The 11,850-nt window shown below is 34.4% G+C and overlaps 1 protein-coding gene across 2 annotated transcripts in view; it reads right to left on the bottom strand.

The window, feature by feature from the left end:
• LOC113502725 (DNA N6-methyl adenine demethylase) overlaps positions 1 to 11,850 on the bottom strand; it is a 38,697-nt gene that overhangs the window by 8,621 nt on the left and 18,226 nt on the right. The window contains exons 3-4 of one of the 2 annotated variants that reach the window (XM_026884381.1): positions 5,885 to 6,052; positions 165 to 252 (exon numbers count right to left, since the gene is read on the bottom strand). In XM_026884381.1, the coding sequence (XP_026740182.1) occupies positions 165 to 252; positions 5,885 to 5,914 (118 nt within the window). In that variant the 5' untranslated portion in view covers positions 5,915 to 6,052. The remainder of the gene's footprint in view (positions 1 to 164; positions 253 to 5,884; positions 6,053 to 11,850) is intronic. The other variant, XM_026884382.1, reaches the window with a different exon arrangement.

Below are 11,850 nucleotides of genomic sequence, written 5' to 3'. Positions count from 1 at the left end.
CATAATTTATATTCTTCTCTATAAATTAGAATTTCTGTGCTGTATCATGTGATTTGGGTATAGCACGTTTTGCGGTTACAATTCCAATGACGAAGCTAATGCGTTCGTAAGATCTTTTCTGCAGTCATACCAAAAGACCATTGTAAATAGTAAAGGGTTCTTACCTTGAGAAGGGTCAGTCTGCCACGCCGTAGGGAACCGGTTCGGATCGCCGGCGTAGAACGGCATCGGAGCCTGCAACAACACAAAACACTGTTGAAATTACTTTTCAAAGCCAGAACACATCAGTAGAAAACAATACCTAGAACATAATTATTCAAAATCACAAGAAAGACACAGATTTCTATTGTACATTTTTTTTAATCTAAGTTTAATTAAGGGCTAATGCACACCTTTCGGCTAGCGCGAAGGAATCTTATCACAAAATAAAAGAGAACGCGCAAATTGATAAAATTAAAAAAAAACCTCTAGCATTTCCACCTATCAAGATTATTCTGCGGTTCGTTGTCGACTTAAAGTCTAAAATAAATTTTCAAATCTTTTAGCTCATTAACTTATTTCAGAAAGACCTTACCCAACCTAACAACTTACAACAATCTATTCACATAAATTGAAAAACAACAAAACGTCCTCCATTTTTACAATAGCATACAGTTTAGATAATTAACACGTCATTTAATATAACTTTGTTATGTGTGTCGAGGTTGTTTCATTGTTTACTACATTATGTATCGTGTGAACTGCCCAACGTACAACGTAATCATACGGTGACCGAGTCCCTGTTTATGTAACGAACGTAGTACTGAAACGTGAGTGACATCTGCAGGCGACGTTTGAGACTAAGATGTAGAGCAAATCGTTGCGTATTGCGATGAAATGCCTATAACCCTACCATGTATAACGTTAAGATCTATGCATTGTTAAGTTTTAAATTTCAATTAAAAAAATCGTTATACAAATTAGGCTGCTTGGTAACAATTTTCGAAAGTCAAACTTGACAGTGGATGGCACCGTGATTTAGCCTCCTTTCATTGGTTCCTGAGTGTTTTACCTAAGAGAAGATACAAAGCAACAAACTTCTATTAAAGCTGAATTCCATATTAATACAATACTACGTCGTAATACCAAAGGGAAGCGAGCGATAAGACTACGCACGTTTTCGTAAACATTAAATAATAAGTAGTTTGAATATTTAAATCGTGCGTCTTTTAAATACCTTTTAATTAGTAGTACAGAATTTACACGTTTAAAATGCGTGAATACATTTAATAAATGTATTGTAAGCATAAGTACTTAATAGACATTTTAAATACACTACTTTAAAATTAATGAGGTTACATGGACTCAAATTGAAATCTTCATACAAGACTCTCAGTAACACTGCAAACTAGCTTTTGATAATCAAATTGTATTATGACGTTTAATAAAAATTCAGATACAAAACTACATGCTACACAACTCGATACGTAATTAAAAGGAAAACATAACAAGCGTTCAAGTTTTTCTAACAACAAGAGCCTCTGAAAGAAAATGATTAAATTACAAAAGTGTGGCGTATTAAGCGCTGGCAGGGCAAATTAAACATGTTATAAAACAAATTATAATGTAACGCTACTTGAAAACTCGTTCGAGTTCCAAAGATTTTAATTTCTACGCAAAGGGGATGCCTTTTACCAAGTAAAGTAATATTTTATTAACATGGCGACGTACGTACGTCGGTCGTAATTAAAACTTTGTTATGCCGTCGTAATGAGATTCTATAACGAGATTATTCTTGTTTATTACGTAAGTAGACACGTGCTGTTTTGGGGCGTTTGCTGTTTAATCAATTGTTCTACTCTATATTTCCTAAGGATGCTTTAGTTACACTAACTGCACCATATTGTCAGTAAAAGACATGGCACTTGGAATATTTCAATTTATATAAAATAGAATTTTGGTCATTTATGTCCAGTTGACTATTTACTGTTTCCTGTCTTTGCCAAAGAGTTGAGATCGACTTTTAACAAGATCAAGAATCCAAAAAAGTCTTAAATAAGACTAAAATCAGAACAATTTTGTGTCGATCTTACGCAATGGGGTACAAAATATAGGTCTATTTATTACACAATTACTACGTAACCGTAAATAACAATCGCTATGCGTAATTGCTTTCAGTGCATAATTGAACGCAATTTTGGAGCATTTTCCCCCACACACGATGGAGAATTTATGGGCAAGCCATGGAAATAAGATTTGAGAAATATTTTCCACATAAATACAGTTTCAGAGAAGAGTTGTACTGTTTTCATGATATTCAGGCTGATGACAGACATAAAGACAACCGGATAGACGAAAAGACATCGGAGTCTTAATTAAAAAGTATCGTTTAACCCTTTGTATAGGGAAGTCAAAAATTAAGTTAAAAAAAGTGCTTTCTTTTTCGTAGTAACATTAATAAATGCATAGTTATCAACAAAATAATATCAGAACAATGTCAGAGGGAATAACAAACAACGATTTATCGGATTGTTATTATTAATGAATGATATCGCATTCTGAACAATACGTACTCTGATAACTTCTGTTATACCAGAAATTGGTATTTCGTTACGAACATTCCTATATACATAGTTTCATTATCATTCAATGTATGTCTCACGAATATTTATTTTATTGAATGAAATGATTCATATAGCTAAACACAGGCGCAACTAGTAATGAGTAGTTAGAATAGACTATTCAAACTTTCAGATTATTAATTGTCTGACTAGTTTTGGATGTAATCGGAGTCCTTAATCGCAAGTCCGGTTGGTTGGTAAGATAGAAATTTTACTTTGACTAGAGATTCGAGTAGGCATAGTACTAAAGTGAGAAGCGTTTTCACATTTCTATTTAAGCACTATCTAAACAGGCCACAAAAAACGTTTCGTCCTTTTTAAAATATCGTGCCTACTCATTTAAGTATCTACTCTTTTCTACCAAAACTAAAAACGAAATAAGCTTCAATAAGCAAAAAGTCGAACAAGTGAAAAGTAAAACAACCAGTCACATAAAATGAAACTTGGAAATATTTATTCCAATACTTTGAAACTTATAGAACATTTTCGTTCATTAAGCAAAGTCGACGGTCTTATTACAAAAGTCATGTAACGAGCCAGTTTTAAATAAAATGCCAAGAGCGAGGTGGAACGACGATAAATTGGGGCCGCACTGCACTGAAATTGCCAAAGTTGTGAAAAGCGCAAATTAAAAAAAAAAAACTTTGACATATAGTTGTGGAAAACTAGCCGGTATTTGTGGAACTAGTCGATATTGGTTTTTAAAAGACTACAACGACTCTTTGCAGGCCTTAAGATGGGCAAACACGTTGGTTAAAGCACGCAGACACGAAAATGTTGAGGTACCTGCGCTCTACCTGTGCCTTCTCTCTGTGTCTTCTACACAAATTGAGGATTGAGTCTTTTCTTATCAAAAGAAGAAAAAATAATCTTTTAAAAAGAAAAACACCGTAAACCCATTTCTAAGTAAAATGACTTAAAAATAACCTTTACCAACCTATAGAAAGTGTAAGGCAGAAACTTAACAAAAAAAAACTTTACAGGAGAGAAGTCATAGTAACTCTTAGAAAAAAAGGCTAAGTAAAGGTACGTAAAACCCTTTTCACGAAAAAAGTAATTGTCAAAAACAAACTCAATTATAATTGTATTAAAACATTCGCGAAAACATTTTATTCGTCAAATACAAACAACAAAAAAGGGTAACTCGATTGTAAGAGTTCTGTAGCGCACCTAGGATAATTTAACAATTCAATTTGTTTTCTTGGAAGTCGCCGTAGTTTTTTAGAGGGTTAAGCCGTGTTTTGGGTCTGTCGTACCTGTGTAACATTTACGTCATCTAGTTATTGGTTTACGGTCTAGAGATATTGGCCAGTTTTTTTATTCATATTTTTTTGACGTAATATTTTTGACGTAACTTAATATTTTTTAATTATGTAAATTCGATTTAACACTTTCTAAAACGTCTGTCATTTTTAAGTTTAAAATTAAATGTTTTCCAACCCAAAAAAACAGACTGTGTAAAGAAATACTACCTAGTTTAAAACTGGCCAAAAAAAGAAAAAAAACTTAAAAAAAGAATTCAATCAACTGACCTAAAAGAGTTTTAATTAAAAACTTTTGTTCGACAAACGGAAATTAAAAACAATGTTTTGACTGTTAGGTGTCCGTTGCTTTTCGGCAACTCGGGATTCATTAAAGTTTCCTAGTCTAGTGACATTCTCACGTAACCGTTAACGACACTTAAATGTATGGATATGACATTTCCTTTCGAAAAGTCAAGTGACTTTCTCCATACATTTGCGCGTTTTGGCACTTATCCCTACAGGGGCTGTAAGGTAAAATTATCTGGACATTACAATTTTAATAAATTTTGATTTATGATGCACACATCCTTCTTCATTTAAACCATCTTCGTTGGTGTTCCGATCTACCTTCGCAATAACCGTATGTTAAAATATACGATTCGAACGAAGCCCATAATTATTTATAAAGCGATTAACCAGCTTGTTGAAACTGTCAATTAAATGACAACGCTTATGGTAATGGCTCTTTACGATACTCATGTTAATCCCTTTCTCTACTGCAAAACCATAATTATTTGTTATTCTCGTAGTAATGTTAATGGTATAATTGAACGAAAGTTTTTGTTATCAAAATTACAATATCATGAAAAAAAAACGTTTATTGTAACGTCGACAACTCAACTGGCCAATAAAAATAATAATTAACAAAATTACACGTATTGCAGTTATTGGCATTAATAATAACTTTTGGTCTGAAATAACTCTGAATACGATACACAACTCAATCATGTCTGCCATTCACGATGATGACTGTTGTATACAATCTACAATACAGATAAATTTTTACTATGTCTTTATGTACGAGTGATGTTTAATGGTTTACGAGAATAAGGTTGTAAAACAAATAAAAGCAATAAGTACATACTAAACACGAGAGTATGTTGCTTGATTAATTGAAGTAATCAAAGTGATTAGAATAGTTATAGATGGTTCTGCTCTTAAAACAAAAGCTTTTATTTCTATTAACTATTTGAGAAAATTGCAGAAAAGAGGGTTACTGACACATTTTGTGTAATTTGTACATTATTAATACATTTAATAGTGTTGTCGAAGTCTGATAGATCACAATACGGCGTAGAGCTTCATCTATTTTCCACAATATTTCAAAATGTGATGACCTTCCGATAGGTACTCAATTGTTTTTAGCCGTTCCCTCAGCAGTTTATACATACCTATAGCACAAAGCATTGTATGACCTCGGTGCATAGGTTCATGAATATCTATCGCTCCTAAGACGGGAACCGCCTCAAAGAGAATGAATTCGCTTCGATTGCATAATTTCGCTATAGCAATTCCTGTGCAATGGAAACCGCCATTTCCTTGGCTTAATTTAAACGTTGAACCTAATCAAGACAGAAGATTAAGATTGACTTGAACGAGCTAAATTGATTCTCTCATTTCCTTTAAGTAAAATGGACGTGAGAATTGTAAGTGATCGGTAAGGGCTGGGGCCTTCTATTTAAGGTTATGAACTTGAGGAATAATAGAGAATGGCCGCAACAGACCTTACTAGTACCCAAAGAGCAGGCAATTCAGGTACCTAGACATTATCAAAACAATTAGATGAACGTCAACAATGATCCTCTTACTGCCGAGCATAGACCTATCTTAAGTTCCCTTGATGTCTTTCTCATACTCTTGTTGGCTAAAGCGACAACCTCATAACAAATGACGTGAGGAAAGGAAAGCCAGAAACGAAGATGAGACCTCTGGTGGCTAATAGATAGGAGAATGTAACTAAGTGATAGCTTAGACACTTACCATTGGCTGACTGGGGTGTTCCTGCTTCATGGCTGGCGTGGTGGCGGGCGCGGGGCTGGGCGCTGCCGGTGCTTGGGGCGCGGGGCTGGGCGACGCTGCGGCTGCCACGCCGGGGACGCCGCCGGCCACTCCCGCTGTACCGCCGAGGGGCTTGCGACCACGGTAGCTCTGTGGAAATGAGGTACGTTAGAAAAGACAGGGATAGGTTAGATCGCAACATGGTGGGGTATGGACTTGGCTTGGAGGTAGTACTAGATTTCGGACGACTTGAGGTTAAATCCTAAGGCGTTGGCTCTTGGACTTTGGAAGATTGCGGAAGAGAACTTTAAGATGCTTTGAATCAAAAATTTGGATGTTTTTGGGGCTTCTGCGGGACCAAAACGTTGGGGTAGGTACTTATTTCATAAAAAAGAAAATTCGCCTTGTTGAATTATCATGACGATATGTTAGTTAATGAAGATTCAAAGTGTTTAACAGATGAAGAAGTATTTGTGGTGAGAAAGGTAACGTGTGTACAATAAAGAATGAAATTAAATAAAATTGGTTTAATAAATACTAATCCAAGTAACAAGCACAACAGATATTGGCAATAGATTAAGGTAAGTAAGTAAGCATAAAATACCGTAATAGTGGGTAGTATACTAAACAAAGAGGATAAACTATAATGAAAAGCATTAATGTAATAAGAGAGTGGGTAGAATGGGCACTTTCACGCAAACTAAAGCTGTAATATCCCATAATTATTATTCCTGATAAAGGTTTCTTTAATAAACCAGCCAGCAATACCAACGTTCGAATATTAACGGTAATAGACAAATCTATCTCAACGGAATATTCTATTTTCAAATACGTTGCTGGGATTGGTCGAACTAAACTCGAAACGGCCCGAACGGTTACGATTGCGCTTCGTAATTTCAAAATTGTAAATAGAAAATTCGAAATTACACGTTGTGAGCGGTTATTAGATATTACAAGGTTTAATGAGTGTTGTTTGCCATGATTCTATGGGTTCTGTCTATGTGTTGGTTATATAAATAGCGATTTACCGGTTGAATTGCGTTGTTAGCTCGTACTACAATGTTGCAATACTCTACTACGGTTGTGATTGAGTAAGATTGTTTTTCTTATCCGATTTAACGTTTGTAGTGCTTGTTCTTATAATAAAATAAGAAGAGGTTTGTCAAGGAAATACCTAGTACCTGTAAATTGTAAACTTATTGAGCGTCGTGTTTTATTACATTATTTATTTGTGTACACGAATTAGAAAATGTCCAAATTTAACGTTTTCTTTAATATTTTTTTTAAATTCATTTTGTAATTTCATTACGTTGATACATCAATTTGGTACTTGTTAAGTCTCGTTTAGTAATAAAGTTTGACGTCATTTGCTAATTTATCTGCATATATTTTAGTGATAAGATTTAGGATTTGCATTTCTATACATAATTAGAGATTATCAAACAATTCAAGGTTTTGATAATCAATCAAAATAAGGCAAGGTTAATAATGCATTTTTATCATAATGGATCGCATTTTTTTAGTTAGCTAAATATTTAGTTAAACATTCTATCCCACATGTTTAAAGGAACCAAAAAATTATCTTATTGTACAATTTCTTAAAAACTTTTTGAAAGGTACAACAAAAAAGATTGATAACAATGAGTTCTTAAAGAATAATTGACTGATATGCAATACTCTCTTTAAAATCTATTAGAAAAATATAATATCGCTCGCTTGAGTGAACAAATTGAATGCATTTCATATTACAGATATTTGGATAGCAGCTGTGGTTGCCGAGTGCAGTTTACACTACCGTGATTTTTAAATACAAGTATTATATTTCAAATAAAAAAAAATCCCATTGTGCAATGTATCGAAGAAAGTAATTGGATTAAAAAAAACACACACAATAAGATTCTTAATTCGAAAAATATTTCTTGATGTTCATTTTGAGGACTGTAAATCGAATGCACGTTCGATTTTTCGAAATTTAAAACTCGCATTTAGAAGAACTACATTCTTCAATTATTAATTGATTTCAATTAATGGCACTGATTTTTTTCTATTTCGTAGGGTTCGATTTTTTATTGTTTCATCTTCGTTTATTTGAGATATTTTGTAGATAAACAGACAATTTAGGTGTACTAGTAATTCAAACGCCAATAACCCTACTAATATACATTTACTACACACCGATCACGATCCTCATCGACGGTCATTCACAAAATTATTGGTTCAATGCAATAACGATGTCAGACGTCAGATTCCGAGTAATTGAAGTGTACTTCATTTTAATGGACAGAAAACAGCATGTTTGAGGCGTTTCAAAAGCTATTTTCTTAGTAAAGTACACTAAAGTGCCTGGCCGGGCACCTGGACGTCGTAAGTGCCAATTTGTGGCGACTTATAACAGCGATAAGTTTGTGTAAAGTGCGCTTTTAAACATTGACCGATGTTGTTCATAAAAGTTCAGAAATCTTTTTTTTCAGAGAAAATGTCATACGTAAAGTATAATATAATTCCAGTTTTAAATTTCATCTTTTCAGCTTTTATTATCCATGTCACTGTGCTGTGGAATGTGGAACATTTGAGACGTGCAGCGCAAACTGCGTCACGTAGGCCCGACAATAAGTCAAAATTTATCCTCGGCGACAAAGCAGGCCGTACATTAAGTGTAAACAAAGGACCTTTGTCCCGTAACTTGGCGGGAACTCCATTGTCCAACTTTGTGTAACTGGCTTTAGGCTTTATTTAATTGTCTCCGGGATCTAACACGAATTGGGATCATAATCCCTTCGTAAAGCCTTAATGTCAGTGGCCACTTAGTGGTATTTATTGCCTCGGCCATTGTTTTAACAGTTTATGAAAGTAAATGAAGGCGATTATTGAAATGCAGTAGTAATTGTTAAACACTCAAATTAGACAACGAGCAAGCTTTTCTTTCGATGATATGAAACTAAGAACTCGTAAACTAAAACTGGAAACTTAAAAGTCTATTTACAACATAAAGTTGCAAACGAGTGTCATTTTTATGTTCAAAAATCAAATAAAAATAGTTACAAAAAAAAGAACGCAGATAAACTTTCGCTCCGATTTTAACGACCGCACGTTCAAAATTTTCAATTGATTATTCTTTTTTTAAATCTTATTAAAACCTTTTTTTATAAGATTTCTATATTTGATATTTATAAAAATGCATCTTAATAACGTTCAATGTCCCTATAATAGATGCGTATGCATGCAGCGACCGATAGAATCTTATTAACTCTAAAAATCTGTAATTTATATGACCGTTATTTTCTGTGCACAAACTATTTAAGATATTATTCTTCATAACTATGAACTAAACTAAACTAATATTTACATTTTGAAAGCTATATAATATAAAAAGAAAAATATGCATTATTTACAAAGCGTCAAAAAAGATATCCTCATCCCTGCCAAAGTCGGGAAACGTGCCCAGAAGGCTGGCTGCATTGCCACGTTGTATGGCAATGCTAATTCTTTGGGCAAAATATAGACCAGCCTTCTGATCACGTGTAGAGTCGACCAAACGCTTTGCGAGTTCTTTATAAAGAACTCGTGCACCTGGTCCCCATGTCCCGAACGTTTCGACCCCAAACGGCTCAAAAATATAATTACCAACAAGGTTATTATATTTCCGCCGTTTTAGGGCTTCCGCGGCTCCAGCAGCAGCGCCCGGCGAGACCGCTGAACTTAGAACATGGGATGGCGCGAGGGTGTCGACGCATGTCGCGTCCCACACCAAAGGCCGACCCAATTTCCAAGGCACTAAAACTAATGTATCTTGTGTACCTACCTCTTAATAACGAAATATAAGTCTTAATCCTCAATACTACAGCTCGCTTATACAGTATCCAAGGTCATCTTTGATCTTTTTGGCAAACCATCAAAACCAGTAACATGTTTCTTGTGACTCGCCATTAATAATCCCCGGTATTTACTCTACATCCAACTCATTGTTTGTTTTCCTAGCAATGATTTACGTCGCTAGTAATTCTTCGCGATACAATTTACAGAGTTTCATTTCAAAATAAATAGACCGCAGTTATTATGGGGGAATAAATTAAATTTACTGATGTCTGTCGCGTTTCGAAATGTGATCGTGTTTTATTTTGTACAAGTTATGATAGTTGGCTTGTTTTGTCTGTAAAAATACTGGTACACGTGTTTTATGGCTTAGGTGAAAAAAGTATATATTTTCATCCCTTTTTTTCTGTTCTTGTAGAAGTTTTTGTAAGAGATATAATTCGGTCAACTGCGAGAGTGAGAAATGCATCATCTATGAAAGATTTAAATAGATTGTTTTCGTGGTTCATGAGATAGCACGGTGACTGACAGTCAGTGCTAACCCACTATTAGAGTTTCTGTTTAACCCTTTGATTCAGGAACTCTAAACATGAATATCGGAACCCGAATGTTATAATATATGTACTTATATTTTAAAACTCCATACTACAGGTCCGACTTTAAATACTATTTAAAATATTGCATTCAATGAGCAAAAAAAGCCTTTATAAATGGGTTATTGGATTTAAGATTAAAAAAAGAAACTTAATAAATCTCTAATCCATCTTTCTTCATAAAATGTTATGAAACTTTTTTTGTAAATACAATTTTTGACAGCAGAAAGTTAACAGGTGTTCCATTGTTTAATGTTTTTGTCAAATAGCGACCGTGTTTGACGGCCTGGCTGATGTGTTTGTCAGGTTACTGTGAAACACAGACAACGCATGGAAAATATGTTACGAAACATTTAACCATTTTTCAAGGTACGAGTAGGTAGTCTCGTTAAAAACGAAAGTAAAAAAAAACAATGGCATTAGAATGATCAAAATGCGTCAGTTCCATTCTTAAATATTGGACTATTCTCGCATCCATAAATACTTGCTCTACATAATATATGCAAAGCAATTTAGGTTCTAATAACCAAAAAAATACCGGCCAGTATTAAAAAAAAATAGTAACCTATTTCAACATGGCGTATAAAAAAAGATGTTTTCTTTTTAAAAAGATATCGTTATCAGTGTAAACTGGGTTGCTTACGTTGATCGATCAAACGGATTTTCGGTGGAGGTAACTATGACCTCGTTAGATAACACTATCAGACGGCTCTTGTAATTAATGGCTTCCATAGGGCCTTAGCACCACTAATAAGTTGAAGTTACTTTGGAAGAACGCGTTTCATTTGTTTAATAGGTCGAAGTAACTTAGTAGCATTTACCTAAAAAATGATTTTGAGAATAGTAAAAAAAGTAAAAGTGTATTTTTTTCCGTTTATTTCCTAGGCTTGGTAGTTGACGCCAAAAAGTGACTGGGAACTTAAGTTACTGAAGTCCCACGGGCCAGTCGATTAGTTCAATGAAAAAGATTTCAGTCAATAGCTAGATGGGACTAACAAAGGGCCGAGAAGAGTGACGTAAACAAAAGAATACATACAACCAATAAGTAGGTTATAAAGGATTAATTTTTTAAGTGTTGGGGGGACATTACACCAGAAAAAGAAAACCAAATAGCCGTCGATGTTGCGTAATACTGGGACAAAATACAGAAACATTTACTCAAAAAAGAAGGGTTCGACAAACCCATTAAGTCTCACCGTATAAAAGCACAAAAACTGTCAAACAAGCAACCCCGTACTACCGATCCGTGCGATCCGCGTCGTACGAGCTTGTCGTACGAGCCATGTCGTACGAGCCGAGTCGTGCGGATCGTGCGAATGGAACGCAATAAATCTAAAATAAAGGTGAATGAATCACTGAAAGCGACAACGTAGTATTTCCAAGATACTAATCGTTTTACATAGAATATTCTGTGTTACACGTTCATAAATTGTAGCAGATAGTAATATTTATGAATTGAAAACGTAAAAGCATAAAATATTCATATTGTTCTTGTTTATGACTTTTTAAATTGTTTTTTTATTGTTATGGCGGTGATCATAT

Source organism: Trichoplusia ni, chromosome 17 (assembly GCF_003590095.1).
Source record: "Trichoplusia ni isolate ovarian cell line Hi5 chromosome 17, tn1, whole genome shotgun sequence".
NCBI classification, from domain to species: domain Eukaryota; kingdom Metazoa; phylum Arthropoda; class Insecta; order Lepidoptera; family Noctuidae; genus Trichoplusia; species Trichoplusia ni.
The sequence above is the reverse complement of the archived record's forward strand: the minus strand, read 5'-3'. Positions and strand labels throughout refer to the sequence as shown.